Source organism: Scylla paramamosain, chromosome 29, assembly GCF_035594125.1.
Source record: "Scylla paramamosain isolate STU-SP2022 chromosome 29, ASM3559412v1, whole genome shotgun sequence".
NCBI classification, from domain to species: domain Eukaryota; kingdom Metazoa; phylum Arthropoda; class Malacostraca; order Decapoda; family Portunidae; genus Scylla; species Scylla paramamosain.
In genome coordinates, this window is record NC_087179.1 from 3,834,328 (window position 1) to 3,853,805 (window position 19,478).

A 19,478-nucleotide genomic window follows, 5' to 3' on the forward strand; every position below is an offset into this window, starting at 1 on the left:
GTTGGAGGGATATATATACGAGTTGAGTCCCTGGCCCATATCCTGCTAACACACTTTTTCAGTGTGGCTAAAACTCACTCAACTAACTAAGCAGGTATTCATTTATTGGAATCCAACAGGAATATTTATAACATCCAGCTGTATGTTCACAATGCTGTAAACATTCTTGATAGAAAAATGTTTGAAATAATTAAGTATTACAATATGTGACAAAATTATACATAACCCAGCTACCAGTAAGTATTAATGCCATTTTGTTTTCAAGGCATCAGCTCAGTGTGTTTGTGTGTGTGTTAGGGAGGGAGAAGAGAAGTAAAATGTAGTACTAGTATAGCATAAAAATGGATATCTGTATTAGTCAATCTGAACGTCCTTTTTTTTTATCATTATTCTCTCTCTCTCTCTCTCTCTCTCTCTCTCTCTCTCTCTCTCTCTCTCTCTCTCTCTCTCTCTCTCTCTCTCTCTCTCTCTACATTATTCATTGAAATAATAATAATGATAATAATAATAATAATAATAATAATAATAGTAATAATAATAATAATAATAATAATAATAATAATAATAATAATAATAATAGCAACAATAATACAGTAAAATCCCTCTCATCTGGCATTTGAGTATCCGGCAGCTTCAAGTATCTGGCACATTTTTCCCCGAGCCTTAAAATCAATAAAAAAATCAATGTGTACTCATAAAATCGATTAAAATTCCCGCGCGAGGCATACTTTGTCCCCTCACCACCAGAGTGCACTGCTTTGCGCCACCCGCGGCCCACTGCACTTTTTTTTTTTTTTATGTAGGAAGGACACTGGCCAAGGGCAACAAAAACCCAATAAAAAAATATGCCCACTGAAATGCCAGTCCCATAAAAGGGTCAAAGCAGTGATCAAAAATTGATGAATGAGTGTCTTGAAACCTCCCTCTTGAAGGAATTAAAGTCATAGGAAGGTGGAAATACAGAAGCAGGCAGGGAGTTCCAGAGTTTACCAGAGAAAGGGATGAATGACTGAGAATACTGGTTAACTCTTGCGTTAGAAAGGTGGACAGAATAGGGGTGAGAGAAAGAAGAAAGTCTTGTGCAGCAAGGCCACGGAAGGAGGGGAGGCATGCAGTTAGCAAAATCAGAAGAGCAGTTAGCATGAAAATAGTGGTAGAAGACAGCTAGATATGCAACATTGCGGCTGTGAGAGAGAGGCTGAAGACAGTCAGTTAAAGGAGAGGAGTTGATGAGACGAAAAGCTTTTTTTTCCACCCTGTCTAGAAGAGCAGTATGAGTGGAACCCCCCCAGTCATGTGAAGCATACTCCATACATGGACAGATAAGGCCCTTGTACAGAGTTAGCAGTGGGGGGGGGGGGTGAGAAAAAACTGGTGGAGACGTCTCAGAACGCTTAACTTCATAGAAGCTGTTTTAGCCAGAGATGAGATGTGAAGTTTCCAGTTCAGATTATAAGTAAAGGACAGACTGAGGATGTTCAGTGTAGAAGAGGGGGACAGTTGAGTGTCATTGAAGAAGAGGGGATAGTTGTCTGGAAGGTTGTGTCGAGTTGATAGATGGAGGAATTGAGTTTTTGAGGCATTGAACAATACCAAGTTTGCTCTGCCCCAATCAGAAATTTTAGAAAGATCAGGAGTCAAGCATTCTGCGGCTTCCCTGCGTGATATTTTTACCTCCTGAAGTGTTGGACGTCTATGAAAAGACATGGAAAAGTGTAGGGTGGTATCATCAGCGTAGGAGTGGATAGGACAAGAAGTTTGGTTTAGAAGATCATTAATGAATAATAAGAAGAGAGTGGGTGACACGACAGAACCCTGAGGAACACCACTGTTAATGGATTTAGGAGAAGAACAGTGACTGTCTACCACAGCAGCAATAGAACGGTCAGAAAGGAAACTTGAGATGAAGTTACAGAGAGAAGGATAGAAACCATAGGAGGGTAGTTTGGAAATCAAAGCTTTGTGCCAGACTCTATCAAAAGCTTTTGATATGTCCAAAGCAACAGCAAAAGTTTCACCAAAATCTCTAAAAGAGACTCAGTCCCGCGTGTGCACTGTTTATCGCCTGACGCCTTCATCATGCCTAAAGTTGTTGAAAAGAGGAAGCGTGTTGTGCTTTATTTATTTACCTAGTTGTGTTTACCTAGTTGTGCTTTATGGGAAAAGAGCTATGCTTGTGCTGTCTCATCTCCATATCTTTTAATATCCAACTTAGCCTTGAATCCATGTATACTTTCTGCATTTACTATCTCCTCGTCCAGACTGTTCCATACATCAATACTTCTATGTGGGAAACTATACTTTTTTCTATAAGCTACTGATCACTTAAGCAGCTGATCAGATCAGCTGCTGATTAAGATCAACTGATTTTTGTTATGGTAAGATGCGTGAGTGTAGGGTGGTGATTGTGGACATAATTTCACTTCTATTCAAGTATCCGGCATGTCGGCGGTCCCATTGATGCCGGATAAGAGGGATTTTACTGTAACAGTAATAGTAATAATGATAATGTGTGTGTGTGTGTGCAAGAGAGTTACATACTATAAAAAAACAGGGTACAACCCCAAACTTCCACCTCGATGAAGGGTGAAGCCACTGCTCCAGCAGTTGATATTATCAAACTACCATAATGATATTTAGGAAAACTAAGCCTACCGTGGTGTTCATTGCTGGTGGCATTGCTGCTAATCAAGAACATGATTGAATTAACCTTTGGAAGGAAATCAGTACTCTCCTTGCCTCTCTGCACTCCAGTGCCTGGCTGGTCCACTGCTACATGGCCGAAATTTAGGTTATTGGCTGCGTATTTTTGTTTTGGCGTGTGTTATATACCAATGAAAAAAAAAAATGTGCTGATTCCGAGATAGTGCCAATAAAATGACAGGAATGATAGGGAGATGAAGTATAGAAATGGAAGTGTTTACTCACTTATTTTGATGTTTTTTCTTATTGTACGCATAGTCTGCTGTAACCAATTTATACTTTAGAGATGCAACATGTCTTTTGAAGACGATGGTAGGTTCAGTCTTCCTAATTATCATCTGGTAGTTTGATAAAACTGTGTAATGTCCGGCTTCCTCTCTTCCTCTGCAAAATATTATTCAAGGGTGGCTGTTGTGCACTGTATGCATGTGTGTTTTGGGTGTGTGTGTGTGTGTGTGTGTGTGTGTGTGTGTGTGTGTGTGTGTGTGTGTGTTTATTTATTTACCTAGTTGTGTTTACCTAGTTGTGCTTTATGGGAAAAGAGCTATGCTTGTGTGTGTGAGAGTGAAGGGCAGGAGGTGGGGAGAAGGGTTCAGAAAGGTTGGAGAAGTGAGAGAGGGGGAAATATGTGTGTGATGGAGGGTCAGGTCATGCTGAGATGGGCAAGGTGAGATCAAGGCAAGTAGAAGATGGAGTGGAGAGGATGGAGGGAGCTGAGATGAGAAGATTAGGGGAAATAAATGTAGATGAGTTGATAAATTAAATACAGGGCAGTTAGCAAACATCCCTTATAGAGCAATAAGATCACAGAAGAATGATCCTAAATAGATAACTGTAAGGTTAATACACTACATAGGGCAGAAGAGAAGTATATATAAGAGATTAAAGGCAGGGGAAGAGGTTTTAAGGCCACAATGTAATGAGGAAAGCTAAAAACAATTATGAATTAAAGGTAGCCAACCAGGCAAAAATGGACCTAAGGGATTTTATCAGGTGTATAGGACAACAAACTCATTAAAGGCAGCAGATGGAGAGCTGGTCAGTTCTGGGGAGGAGATTAGTAAAGTTTTGAATGAGTATTTTTAACTGTCTTCACCCAGGAAAACATTCAGGAAATGCTGAGTAAGGAGCAGATTTTTAGAGCAGAAGACAATGAGAAGCAGACAGATATTACCATAACTATGAAGATAGTGGAACAAGAGATAGATGGGCTTAAAAACTTCAAGACACCAGGACCAGATGAAATATATCCTACAGTAGTCAAGGAATGCAATGAGATTATTAGTGAACCATTAGTTTCTGTCTTTAGGAAATCACTTGAGTCGGGTGAGGTACCATTAATGTGGAGGCAGGCAAATGTAGTACCCATCTTTAAGAAAGGAGATAAAACTTTGACGTCTAATCATAGCCCTGTCAGCTTAAATTCTGTTGTAGGTAAAATAATGAAGTCACTAATAGTGAAGAACATTAGGGAACATTTACAGAAATATAACTTGATAAATCAGTCACAGCATGGCTTCACAATAGGGAAGTCTTGCCTGATGAATTTGTTAAGTTTTTACAGAAAGGTTTACAAGATGGCAGATAATGGTGGTAGTTATGATATTTGTTAACTGGACTTTAGTAAAACATTTGACAAGGTACCTCATCAGAGGCTACTGAAAAAGGTTAGGGTACATGGAATAGATGGGAAGGTGTTACACTGGATAAGGTCATGGCTAAGTGACAGGCGACAGAGTTGTAATGAACAGCTCTAAATCCGAGTGAGGTCAAGTAATTAGTGGGGTGTCACAGGTATTACTATTAGGGCCATTGTTGTTTTTAATATATATCAATGACTTGGATAACGGAACTAGCAGTGATATTAGTAAATTTGTGGATGACACGAAGATAGGTAGATTAATTAGGTCAGAATTGGATGCCATCACCTTGCAGGCAGATTTGGATAGGATGAACGAATGGACAGACAGATGGCAAATGCAGTTTAATATCAACAAATGAAAGTACTTAACACAGGTAGAGGAAACCCACACAGTAAGTACACAATAAACAATGAAGCTCTGGTAGGTTCAGGGTACAAAAAAGATTTAGGAGTTATAATTAGCTCTGAACTCCATCTTAGAAAGCAATGCATAGAGGCTAGAAACAGAGCAAATAGAGTATTAAGATTGATTTTTAAAAGTGTTAAAAGTAGAAATCCTGAAGTAATATCAAAGTTATATTTGGCACTGGTCAGACCTCATCTAGACTATGCTGTTCAGTTCTGGTCCCATATTACAGGAAGGATATAGGTCTATTAAAATCAGTACAAAGGAGAATGACTAAAAGGATACAAGGGATGAGGAGTATTCCTTATGAAGTGAGATTGAAGCTGTTAAATTTACATCCTTTTGAGAGACATAGGTTAAGAGGGGACCTGATAAAAGTCTTTAAGTGGTATAAGGGTTATAACAAGGGGGACGTAAGCAAAATTCTTAGGATCAGTAAAAAGGATAGAACAAGAAAGTGTCAAAATCTTTCAAGATCTAACCCCCCCTTGTGACTTCTGGCATCTAGCCAAAAACATCTCCAATAACTTTGCTTCTTCTTTCCCTCCTTTATTTCAACCAGACAGCACCACTGCTATCACATCTATCTCTAAGGCTGAACTCTTTGTAAAAACCTTTGCTAAAAACACTACTTTGGATGATTCAGGGCTTGTTCCTCCCTCTCCTCCACCCTCTGACTACTCCATGCTATTAAAATTCTTCATAATGATATTTTCCATGCCTTCGCTGGCCTAAGTCCTTGGAAGGGTTATGGACCTGATGGGTCCTCCTATTGTTCTCCGAAACTGCACTTCCATGCTTGTACCTTGCCTAGTCAAACTCATTCATCTTTGTCTGTCAACATCTACCTTTCCTTCTTGCTGGAAGTTTGCCAACATTCAGCCTGTTCCTGAAAAGAGTGACCATTCTAATACTGCAAACTACAATCCTATTGCTTTAATTTCTTGCCTCTGTAAAGTTTTTAAATCTATCCTCAACAGGAAGATTCTTAAACGTCTATCACTTCACAACATTCTATCTGATCGCTAGTATGGGTTCCATCAAGGCCGCTCTACTGGTGATCTTCTGGCTTTCCTTACTGAGTCTTGGTCATCCTCTTTTAGAGATTTTGGTGAAACTTTTTCTGTTGCCTTGGACATATCAAAACCTTTTGATAGAGTCTGGCACAAAGCTTTGATTTCTAAACTACTCTCCTACGGATTCTATCCTTCTCTCTGTAACTTCATCTCAAGTTTCCTTTCTGAACATTCTATTGCTACTGTGGTAGACGGTCACTATTCTTCTCCTAAATCTATTAATAGTGGTGTTCCTCAGGGTTCTGTCCTGTCACCCACTCTCTTATTATTATTCATTAATGATCTAAACCAAACTTCTTGTCCTATCCACTCCTATGCTAATGATACCACCCTGTACTTTTTGTAGACATCCAACCCTTCAGGAAGTAAACAGTTCATGCAAGGAAGTCATAGGATGCCTAACTTCTGATCTCTAAAATTTCTGATTGGGTAGAGCAAACTTAGTATTGTTCAAAGCCTTGAAAATTCAATTCCTCTATCTGTCATCTCGACATAACCTTCATCCCCTCTTCTTCAGTGACACTCAACTGTCCCCCTCTTCTACAATGAACATCCTTGGTCTGTCCTTCACCTATAATCTAAATTGGAAACTCCACATCTCATCTCTAGCTAAAACAGCTTATATGAAGTTGGCATTCTGAGACGTCTCTATCAATTTTTCTCACCCTTCCAGCTGTTAACTCTGTCCAGGGGCCTTATCTGTTCATGTATGGAGTATGCTTCACATGTCTGGGGTTGGGGGTTCCACTCATACTGCTCTTCTAGACAGGGTAGAATCAAAAGCTTTTTGTCTCATCAACTCCTCTCCTATAACTGACAGCTTTCAGTCTTTCTTACTGCCTCAATGTTGCATCTCTTGCTATCTTCTACTGGTATTTTCATGCTAACTGCTCTTCTGATCTTGGTAACTGCATGCCTCCCTTCCTCCAGCAGCCTCGCTGCACAAGATTTTCTTTTTTCTTTCACCCCCATCCTGTCCACCCCCATCCATGTCTCTCCATGTTAGAAGTCCATCCTTCACTTTAATATTTCCTATTTTTTTTTCAAATCAGTCCCTTGTGAAGTACTTTATTGTTTTCTTTTTTTTTTTTTTCAGGTTTAGTATGTATATGCAATCTGCCCAATCATCTCTTTCTTGTATTATGTCTATCACCATGAGTGAGGCAGTCCAAAGTGTAGGAGGGGAACCATGAAATGTATGGCTGGAGCATGTTGACTGAACTCAGTATGTGAGGATAATTCCCTGGGGGCATTGTGTGTGATTGAGGCAATGGTTCTCTGGCCTGTATGCCTTATTGATGTACATGCACAAAGTAAAAACTGTAAACAAAGCAAACTTTTAACTCACCGACATGAAGTATTGAGCCAGATACATTTTTATCCTTTTTCAGAAATTACGGTCTGAATATGATGAAAATGCATATTACCGCATCATATTAGACGTTGTGAAAGGCAATCTGGCAAACTTGAACAATTTGCTTCCGGAGAGTCGTGATGGTCACCTGACAGATGAGAGTGGCCGCACTCCGCTCCACTGGGCAGCAGAACTCGGACTGCTCAACGTGGTGGAGAAAATGCTGGATCAAGGCCTCAATGCTGGTGTGGTGACCTATTCTGGACTGACACCAGCTGACCTGGCATACCAGGCAGGCCATGTCCTTATTGGCCAGGTGTTGGAGCATGAGCAGCGGCTGCAGGTGAGGCAAGCAATCCGAAATTAAGATTCTGCATGGTGTCAAGGATTTCCATTATTAGTGATGAAAATAAACACATAGTACTGTCACTGTAAAAAAAATGTGTACAGCAAAAATCCAGATGAAAAGTATATCCAGAAAAATGTGGATACAGTTAAGTTACATATCCACCACCCATGTCCTGGAGCACAATCATCATATGTCTGACAGCAGCTGAGACACTCATGTAGCCCAAGTACCTGCTATACCAGTGCTGGCCCAGCTTTCATGGAGGCAGTATCTGTAACTGACTGCTCTTTCAGCCTTTATGTGGCCCACTGTCTGATTTTGGATATCTACAGTTTTGCTGCTGTGTTTTACCATGGATCATCATAAGCTGAAAATGGAAGAAAAACCTCATGCCTTGGCACAGCTGCAGGAGGGAGTGTCAGTGATAGGTGTGGCTTATTTTGTTGGGAAGTTTTTTTTTAGGATCCCAAGTTAACTTTTTATTGCTGGTACATTGCCAGGTTGGGCAGGGTGATGGCAGAGTTTTTAAGCTGCTAAATGGCTCTGTGGGTCACCCAAAAATAAGCCACACATATCACTGACATTCCCTGTTGCAGTTGTCCCAAGGATGAGCTTTTTCTTCCATTTTTAGCTTATGATAACCTATGGTACAACATAGCAGCAAAATTGTAGGCATCCAAAATCAGACAATAATGGGCCACACAAAAACTGATGGAGCAGTCAATTATAGATACTGCCTCCGTGGGAGATGGACCAGCACTGGTGTCACTGACGTGGAAGGTATTTGAGCTACACAAATGTTTCAGCTGCTGTCAGATGTATGATGATTACACAACACCACATGGGTGGTGGATATGCAATTCAAATGTATCCACATTTTTCCATGTGTACTTTTCATCTGCATTTTTGCTGTAAACATTTCTTGTGCAGCAACTGTACTTTCTTTTTTTTTTTTTATTCACATCAATATTTTTATTTTTTGGAATAGAACTCCAGTAACTATCTCTTGGTTATTGCTGAGCACCTATACTGAGTCACAGCTAATGGTTGTTTTTATTCCAGGTATTTGTTGATTGTGTAAATTACTTGCTTCTTAATCCCTTCACATTCAGTTTTTCACCTTTACTTGATATTCCAGATCTGTTATACACCAGATATTCATTATATGCTAGGGTTATGTTCGCATATATTGAACCCATCATTCCACTGTTTATACTTCCATGACCTGTTCTTGAACCCTCTAAATAGGTACTTATTCCAGCACTGTTTCGCAAAGAATGAAGCACTAACATTTTAATAAAGATAAATTGTAAAGTATAACATGAAAAGACATTGTGAACAAACAAATAAATTGGAAATTGTGAACTGTGTGTTGTGCAAGGAAAGCGCAAGAAAACATTTTCACCCATTGCCCTCTAGTGCAAGTTAGCAGACTCACCTCACCAAACACTCTCACCACCACTGCCACTCATATAATAGGGAATTTTCCTCATATATTGAAAATACTGGGCACATATACGTTAGTCACATATGATAGAATTCGCACATTTTGAATTCACATATATCGAATATCCATTGTACATGCATTTCTTGTTTTTACTTTCTATTCTTGAAGCATAAGAGGCATTTCTCAGGCACTGTAACTCATGACTGCCTGGATTCTTGTTTGCTTTTCATTCTATACTCATGTCTCACTTACACATTTAATTGTTGGTAGATTTATTCCATCACACAGATCTTTTTGCATCCATATTAACTGTGTTTTCTTTGCACAAATCCTTTTTCTTGCTCTGCTTTCCATGTTTTCATGTTTGCTCATTACCAAAAAAGGCAATTGAATTCATGTACATCCTTCATTACTTTTTCCATTAATTTCTCTGGGCATTCATCTAACATTCTAAATGGATCCTCAAAATTAATCACTTAACTTTGGCTCTTTCAAACAGTATCACATTATTTTGTTTAACTTTCTCTGCCAGCTATCCTGCCTTACATTTCCTTTTTCCTATCCCAATGAGCTTTCTCTATGGATTTGCCAGTAACCTCCAAATTTTTTCCTGTCCAAAGGTACTGTACCAGCTTACTCAGTCACATATTCAGAATTACTCAGTCAATAAAAAATTACCACCAAAAATATGTGCTGTAACAAAATCCCAACTAACATAGCTGAAGTAACCAAACAACAAACTATTAAAAGTTGACTGAACAAAAGAAATATCTAGACAATTAACTAAACCAGGAGTTCAAGGGGTGATGAGAAAGTAAGGATAGTAGTTTTCTGTAGTTCACTGAATAATTGACATATAAAAGACAAAAGAATAAATAAATAAGGCCAAGGAGGGGTAACCTTACCTAACTGACTGAGAGAGAGGGGAACCCAACACATATGGGAGATGAGGGGAAAACTAGGAGTGCTTAGCTGTGAGCTGGTGAATAATGGTGGATGGTCTTGGAAGGAGATGGACACATCACCCTAGCAGACAAGGGTCAAGCAGCTGACTTCCCCTACCGTCGTGGGGTCATCACTACAGCTGCTGCTGCTGTTACTGCAGCAGGTAATAGCCACTGCTGCATAACATGGTTGCTGGCCACTTCTGGGAAAGTCACTGCTGCTTCGTTATAGCCAATCCGTCATTATGGCTGCTAGACAAGTCTTTTGGGTGGAAGAAGGTTTGTCACCACCCCATGTCCATCACCTTGTTCCCACCTGTCTGTCTTGCCATGGCCAGTCATGGTATTCATTTTCTTCATAATCACTCACTGTGTTCTACTGGGGGAGTTGGTGACACACCGGATTGTCCACATGGCCTTAGGAACAGGAGGTAAAAAGGGGGTGGTCTGACCTTACTGCTGGCTAGGACTAGAAAAGATCCTCCTTTGGTGGAGAGCCAGCAGATCACCTCTCTTCCTTGTCCCCTTGTGGTCAGCCTGACAACTTATCATTCTGGTTGGCTGTCTTCCCTCAAGGAATTACGTCTCTCTGTGCCCTTTGTCTTCCTTTCTCCTTTTCATTATTATTATGCTCTAAACTCTCCTTAGCCTAATTTTATTAAAATTATCACAGATAAACCTTTCATGGGTTAATTCTAAGATAGATCTAAGCCAGCAACATGAAATGTGTGTGATTTAAAGGAGGAAAGTAGATGGGAGTGGGAAGATTTTTGGGGAACTAATGAGAATGGCCTATCATCCCAAAAACCATGGTACAGTACATTCCCCTTCGCTTTTCAGTCGTAAATCATCTACTTCTTCATCACATTCAGTGCTGAGAAATGGCCTTAAGCACACCATCGTGTTGGTCACACTTAACTTATTCATTGTTACCCCATCTCACATGACTCTGCACTGCTTTGGACAAGATACAACACTATCAACTATTACTTCATCTATTCATTAGCTGCCCTAAATGCACCATTGCATGTACCCATGTTTTCCTTTAGTTAACCACTACCTTCTCCTTCCTTCCTATGTCATGTTCTTTAAGAATCTCATAACTTCTCAGGTGACAGAAATCTACTTCTTCCATAATACTAGTGTCTTATCCAAACCCCATACCCCCTTTTCTCAATACCTCTATCCCACCATTTCACGTATGTGACTTAGTGACATATGGCCTTTGTTGTGTTTGTGGCCTACCAGCATCTACGAGTACCACTCCACAGCACCACTTTACGTACCTGTAATATGTATATCATGTAGTAATCAAGGTAGTAACACCATATCCCATTCTCGTCGACGTGTCAGTCTTGAGGAGAATGGATAAGCATAGAGGCACTTAATATTTATTGACTGAAAACAGTAAATGACTACATCTTACCTTGAATGTCTCAGTTTCACCTTCTAGATATTCTAGAAGCTATCAGTAACAAAACTTACAATATATGGTATGGAATCCTATCGTGGCAATATACAAAAGTCTAGAAATATTAAATCTCTTATAAAGCATTCGGATTCTTGTTATCATTCAGTTTTCGCTGGACGCATACAAAAAGAAAATGAACTACAAATGTATAGCTTAAACATAAAAATAATTCTTACTCTTATATTCTTAATCTACTTGCATATCACTTCCCTTCCCTTGTCAGAAAGAAAGGAAAACTTACAAATCTAAGTGCTCAGGAGGAACTCTTCTTGTTCCTCGAGCTGGAAGAATTCTCCTATTGATATTTTCTGGAGGAGTGGAAATAACACTAAAGTCACTAGGCTGATCAGGTATATCTATCTCGCTACTCTCTAAAGGCTCAGGCTCTGCCTTAGTCTGGTCTCTATTTGTTTCCTGAGTTTTTTTCTTTTTTTATGTAGGAAGGACACTGGCCAAGGGCAACAAAAATCCAATAAGAAAATATGCCCACTGAAATGCCAGTCCCATAAAAGGGTCAAAGCAATGGTCAAAAATTGATGAATAAGTGTCTTGAAACTTCCCTCTTGAAGGAATTCAAATCATAGGAAGGTGGAAATACAAAAGCAGGCAGGGAGTTCCAGAGTTTACCAGAGAAAGGGATGAATGATTGAGAATATTGGTTAACTCTTGGGTTAGAGAGGTGGACAGAATAGGGGTGAGAAAAAGAAGAAAGTCTTGTGCAGCGAGGCTGCGGGAGGAGGGGAGGCATGCAGTTAGCAAGATCAGAAGAGCAGTTAGCATGAAAATAGTGGTAGAAGACAGCTAGATTTTTTTTTTTTTTATGTAGGAAGGACTCTGGCCAAGGGCAACAAAAATCTAATAAAAAAAAATGCCCACAATGCAACATTGCGGCGGTGAGATTGATAAATAATAAAAAGAGAGTGGGTGACAGGACAGAACCCTGAGGAACACCACTGTTAATAGATTTAGGAGAAGAACAGTGACCATCTACCACAGCAGCAATAGAACGGTCAGAAAGGAAACTTGAGATGAGGTTACAGAGAGAAGGAGAGAAGCTGTAGGAAGGTAGTTTGGAAATCAAAGCTTTGTGCCAGACTCTATCAAAAGCTTTTGATATGTCCAAGGCAACAGCAAAAGTTTCCCCAAAATCTCTAAAAGAGGATGACCAAGACTCAGTAAGGAAAGCCAGAAGATCACCAGTAGAGCGGCCTTGACAGAACCCATACTGGCGATCAGATAGAAGGTTGTGAAGTGATAGATGTTTAAGAATCTTCCTTTTGAGGATAGATTCAAAAACTTTAGATAGGCAGGAAATTAAAGCAATAGGACGGTAGTTTGAGGGATTAGAATGGTCACCTTTTTTAGGAACAGGTTGAATGTAGGCAAACATCCAGCAAGAAGGAAAGGTAGATGTTGACAGACAGAGCTGAAAGAGTTTGAATAGGCAAGGGGCAAACACAGGGCACAGTTTCAGAGAACAATAGGAGGGACCCCATCAGGTCCATAAGCCTTCCGAGGGTTTAGGCCAGCAAGGGCATGGAAAACATCATTGCGAAGAATTTTAGTAGGTGGCATGAAGTAGTCAGAGGATGGAGGAGAGGGAGGAACAAGCCCAGAATCGTCCAAGGTAGAGTTTTTAGCAAAGGTTTTAGTGAAGAATTCAGCTGTAGAAATAGACGTGAAAGCAGTGGTGCCATCTGGTTGAAATACATGAGGGTAAGAAGAAGAAGCAAAGTTATTGGAGATATTTTTGGCTAGATGCCAGAAGTCACGAGGGGAGTTAGATCTTGAAAGGTTTTAACATTTTCTGTTAATGAAGGAGTTTTGGCTAGTTGGAGAACAGACTTGGCATGGTTCTGGGCAGAAATATAAAGTGCATGAGATTCTGGTGATGGAATGCTTAAGTACCTTTTGTGGGCCACCTCTCTATCATGTATAGCATGAGAACAAGCTGTGTTAAACCAAGGTTTAGAAGGTTTAGGATGAGAAAAAGAGTGAGGAATGTACGCCTCCATGCCAGACACTATCACCTCTGTTATGTGCTCAGCACACAAAGACGGGTCTCTGACATGGAAGCCGTAGTCATTCCAAGGAAAATCAGCGAAATACCTCCTCAAGTCCCCCCAACTAGCAGAGGCAAAACGCCAGAGGCACCTTCACTTTGGGGGATCCTGAGGAGGGGTCGGAGCAATAGGACAAGATAAAGATATGAGATTATGATCGGAGGAGCCCAACAGAGAAGAAAGGGTGACAGCATAAGCAGAAGGATTAGAGGTCAGGAAAAGGTCAAGAATGTTGGGCGTATCTCCAAGACGGTCAGGAATATGAGTAGGGTGTTGCATCAATTGCTCTAGGTCATGGAGGATAGCAAAGTTGTAGGCTAGTTCACCAGGATGGTCAGTGAAGGGAGAGGAAAGCCAAAGCTGGTGGTGAACATTGAAGTCTCCAAGAATGGAGATCTCTGCAAAAGGGAAGAGGATCAGAATGTGCTCCACTTTGGAAGTTAAGTAGTCAAAGAATTTCTTATAGTCAGAGGAGTTAGGTGAGAGGTATACAGCACAGATAAATTTAGTATGAGAGTGACTCTGTAGTCGTAGCCAGATGGTGGAAAACTCGGAAGATTCAAGAGCGTGGGCACGAGAGCAGGTTAAGTCATTGTGCACATAAACGCAGCATGCAGCTTTGGATCGAAAATGAGGATAGAGAAAGTAGGAGGGAACAGAAAAGGGGCTACTGTTAGTTGCCTCAGACACCTGAGTTTCAGTGAGGAAAAGAAGATGAGGTTTAGAAGAGGAGAGGTGGTATTCTACTGAATGAAAATTAGATCTTAGACCACGAATGTTGCAGAAGTTAATGAAGAAAAAGTTGAGAGGGGGTGTCAAGACACTTAGGGTCGTCAACAGAAAGGCAGTCCGACCTGGGGACATTTATGGTCCGCTCCCCAGATGGGGACTCCGAGGCTGGTGTAGGAGTCACCATGATGATTTTAAAATTTTTGAGTGAAGGGTGTGTGTGTTATTAGGTGCTTGTAGTTTTGTGTGGAGGGAGAGAGTTGTCTTTAGAGGGCAGGCTGTGACTGCCCCCTTGTGTTGTGAGACACAAAGGGAAACGTTCAGTGAGGTCACAGCTGGGTTTAATGATAAGTTCACAGCACCCCCTGAACAGTGCTTTAGACCTCACTTGGAGTAATTATCATTTCGGCAGGTGCCTACTGCTGCATAAGGTTTAAGTTAGTCAACATGACATTTTGATACATTTCCACCAACATTGACTTCATAGTGCATTTGTCCTAAGTCTTTTGTAAATTGGCCTGGGACCCATTTCACATCTGTGTTGTATGAGCGAACACACTGGTGAAGAAGGTTTGAATTCATTCACATTTTGATGTTTGTTTACTTGTTGCCATTCACAATTATTTTGTTGTATGTAGAAGTCTGGTTTAAGTAAGTCTACTTTATTCCTGATTCTTCTACCCATCAATAACTGTGAAGGAGTTTGTCCAGTATGTTCAGAAGTTCTACAGGATAATAGGAATTTACTGACATGATTATTAACATCTGCAGATGTCGCACTACTACATTTCATGTTGTGTTTGAAGGTTTGCACAAAGTGTTCTGCTTCACCATTTGTGGTGGGATGGTAAGGTGCTAACTTAGTATGCAATATTCCATTTACCTTTAGAAATTCTGAAAATTCGCTTAAGCAAAATTGTGGACCATTATTCATCACAATGTGAACTGGAAGTCCATAAGTGCCAAAGACTGGCATTAAGGCTTCTATAGTAGCTGATGCTGTTGTTGAACTCATAGGTATTACTTCTGGCCATTTACTATAAGCATCTACAATTACAAGGAATGAGTGACCAAGGAAAGGACCTGCAAAGTCTAAGCGTAATCTTTGCCAAGGCTTTTTAGGGTATTCCCAAGGATGCATGCGTGCTGGCTTAGGATTATTTTGAAAAGCTGAGCAGTTTGGGCACTGTTTTACACATCACTCTATCATTACATCTATTCCCGGCCACCATACATACGTCCTTGCAATCGCCTTTGATTTTACAATACCATGATGGTCAGCATGTATTTCACTCAAAACTTGCTTTCTTAAACTTTCTGGGATAACTACTCTGGCTCCCCTCAGAATACATCCTTGTTCTGCTGACAATTCTGGCCATATTTTTAGATAATGTTGAAATTCTGCCTGCTCTGGCACTGTTTTTTAACCAGTAACTAATAACTGTAAGATACGTGACAACACTGGATCTTGCTTGGTGCGATGTCTTACCATTTTAGCTGTAATAGGTAAGTTATGACATTCTATCATGAGCATTCTTCCATCATGTTTGTCCAGAGCCTTTTCCACTGGCAAACAGGATAAGGCTTCCGCATTTCCCATTTTCTTGGTAGAACGATACTCTATGTCATATGAATATGCTGCTAGTGTGACTGCTCACCTTTGCAATCTAGCAGCTACTAATGTTGGTAAACCTACCTTTTCACCCAGTATTGTGGGAAGAGGTTTGTGATCAGTAACTAAGGTAAATTTTGCCTTTCCATATAAGTATGTGTGGAACTTAGTTACACCGTACACTAATGCTAGTCCCTCTTTTCTACCTGTGAATAGTTTTTCTTAGCTTGATCAAGTGTGTGTGAAGCAAATGCAATAGATCTTTGTGACTTATCTGGCATTACATGGGCAATTACTGTTCCTAAGCCATGAGACGATGCATCACATACAAGTTTTACAGGCAAATTTGGTTGATAATGGGTGAGAAATCTAGATGAAGTAATCTCATCCTTTATGTGGTTAACTGCATTAGTGCATTCATCTGTCCAGTTCCATTCTGTGTCTCATTTCAGAAGATTATATAGGGGGTGAGCTATGGTTGCTAAGTCTGCTATGAATCTGTTGTAGAAAGTAACTAACCAAAGAAATTATTGTAATTCATTGATGTTCTCCAGTGTTTTTGCATCTCTAATAGCTCTTATTTTTCCTAGGGTCTTATGAATGCCATGTCTGTCCATCCTAAATCCCAAGTATTCTACTGAGGGTATGGCGAATTGACATTTGTCTTTACAGATCCTCAATCCAGTCTTTCACAAAGTTTCAAGGACTACTTTAAGTCGTTGCAAGTGTTAAGCTTGATCTTGCCCAGCTACTAGAATGTCATCGACAAAACAGAATGTACCTGGCTTGCCTATGAACAACTTGTCCATTGTCTGTTGCCAAAGTGCTGGACTACTGGCTACACCATAAGGTAATCTTTTAGGTTGGTATAAACCTAGGTGTGTGCTAAGAGTACATATTTCTTGGGAAGATTCATCCATTTTTAGCTGTTGGAGGGTCTGTCTTAGGTCAAGTTTTGAAAATATTTTACAACCTCCAAGGGCAGCAAACATATTATCAGGTTTTGGAAGAGGATGTTGTGCTACTTGCAACTGAGGATTAAATTTAACTTTATAATCCCTGCAAAGTCTAATGCCTCCATCATTTTTCACTACTGGGACAATGGGGGTGCACCAATCTGAGTAAGTGACTTTCTCCCAAGATCCATTATCAACAAGTCTCTGAATCTCTTGCTCTACCAATGGTTTTAATGGCAAGGGAATCTGTCTAGTGGAATGAAATTTTGGTTTGGCATTTGGTTGTAGTTGTAAACTAGCACATGCATTTGTAACAGTTCCTACCCCATCTTGGAACACTTCTTTACTCTGTTCAAGTACACAAGTTAAATCCTCCTCCACCAACCTTGATTTTACACTACATATATTTGACCAATCCAATGGATATGTTGAAGCCAATTTAAGTGGGTAGTGCTCAGAATTTGGGGTGAATCAGTAAAACTCATTTTAGCCAAATGATTTTTTTTTTCTATTGAATGTGTGTGCTGTTAAGAGATGTCTTTATGAGGAGTTACAGCCAGATATCTGAAAAAAGAAAAAAAAAGAAAAAGCTATAAAATATATGGTCTCACTAATTGCAACATAACTTATAAACAACTCAACTTAGAAATTTTTATTTTAGTTCTCTAAGTAGAAGAAGTGTTGTTTTAACTCTGTGAAAGACTACTTTTGAAGAAATCTTCTTTAAACGTATTATTATGCTAAAAAGAAAACAAACTTTTTTATTCATAACAAAAATTATTTTTATTAATTTGTTTTGTTGATTTTTCAAAAAAGTGTTCAATCACAGATGTAGACAATTTATCCAGGAACAGATTGCAAAAAAAAAAAAAAAAAAGACATGAAAATCCATCAGTAAATAAGAAAGATATGTTAGCTAGAGCGTACATACCTGTGTTTTGAGAAAACAGCGTCTGGAGTTTGGTGACATTCTGCGCCGTGTGCACCTAGTGACTGCCTGCATAGGCTAATTCCTTCTGTAGCTATCTATTGCATACTTTCCTCTTGATGGGTTTCTTCATTTTGTCATCAGCTTTATGAAGGTATTACATTGTTCTTTCTGTGACAGGTATGCCAAGGTTTCTGTAGATATTACTCTCTACATACCCAGCATTGAAGTTTGACACTGCCTGTGCCACAGCAAATTCCACCATAGGTTTGGTCGCTCGTTTATTTTTGGGGCAATACATCCAAATTCTTTGATGAAGGGATTCATTCAGGATTTGAGTTTTGCCTCTAATGCATCTCAGCATCATTTCATTGTTGTAAGCCTGTCATACACTCCCTTCACAAGCTCAAACAGATGAGGTTTGAGGGTGAAATTGATTTTCATGGTGGAGTGACTTGGTGGTGTCTGTCCTTTTGCCTTTGCCTTCTCATAGAAGCACCATGAATCTTCTGATGTTGGGCAGAGATGATGTTTTGGCTCGTCATCTGTAGATGTGCAATGATGCAGAGAAGACATTATATCATTGCGCATCTGTTCAGGAGTGGTATTTGCCTGATGCCTTACACTGATGCCAAAATAATATGACAGTTTGGTGATGACAGTGTTGGTGAGCTTTGATCGTCCTCCCAAACTCAGCTTCCTTCTCTTCCTTCCCTCTTCTTGCACTGCAGTTGTTTCCTTCAGATTTCGTAAAGCAGTGCCAAGTCTCTTAGCAACGTGGTTCACACACTCCTCTTTTTTTTTTACTTGATGCTCCTCACTGTAAGGGCCCACCCCCTCATTTAGGTCAGTGATGCTTTTGTAAGTGGCACTGTCACCACCAGATACAAGACTCATGCATCTTATATTGTTAGACAGTGATCTCTCCCAAAGACGAGTGGCAGCCACAACCTCCGTTGAACTTGAAGACCCTTTGTGGTTGATGTTGCAGTCAGGTGAATGTTTCCTCTTTCTTGCTTCAAGATCTTGACTTAGGATAAGCTTCTTCTCCTTACTATTCTGGATTGCACACTTCCTGCAATACTTACTCATTACTTCAAAGTCAACAATCAATCCAGTTTCCATCTCAGTCACCGCTCCAACACTGAACTGTGACATAAACCCTCTTTTAAGCCATGTGCCATCGTACATGACAGGAACATCCTGAATTCCATCATTATCAGGTGTTTTCCCTAGTACATCCTTGTAGTAGATAAAAATTGCTTTTCTACCTTGTTCTAGGAGTCAAGAAACATTCTGGCATGCCTGCGAACATAGAAGTTGTGTGTATCGAGAGTATACATTTGGCGTTATGTGATTGAGACTCAACATGGCACACCCTTTATCAAAACCAATGTATTTCCACCCAACAATATCACTGCATACACAATCATTGTTGACACAACACAAATGCACTTTTACTTTCTTATTTATGTTCAAAACCACATAACTACATTTCTTATACTGAACCACTACACTGTCATCAACTTGACGCTTCAAGAATTTGCATGTCAAGCACTCGTAACACTCAGGACAGGCAACATTCCCAGCAAGTTCTGTCCACCTTGGGCTAGTGTGTTGCCAGATATAGCATAGTGGTTTTCATGAAAAAAAAAAAAAAAACACCAAAATATAAGGAAACCTTGAGTGCTATACATCCATGAGCGAGTTTTTTTGTGATTTTGACATAGGTGTACATAATAAGCAAAAAAGCAAACTCATAGTAGACACAGAGCCATAAAACTCACATATAGTGTTG

At 39.9% G+C, this 19,478-nt stretch overlaps 1 protein-coding gene across 3 annotated transcripts in view; it reads left to right on the forward strand.

Moving 5' to 3' along the window:
• LOC135115183 (ankyrin-1-like) overlaps positions 1-19,478 on the forward strand; it is a 123,579-nt gene that overhangs the window by 71,535 nt on the left and 32,566 nt on the right. For all 3 annotated transcript variants that reach the window (XM_064031686.1, XM_064031688.1, XM_064031687.1), the window contains one exon: positions 7,219-7,524. In XM_064031686.1, the coding sequence (XP_063887756.1) occupies positions 7,219-7,524 (306 nt within the window). The remainder of the gene's footprint in view (positions 1-7,218; positions 7,525-19,478) is intronic.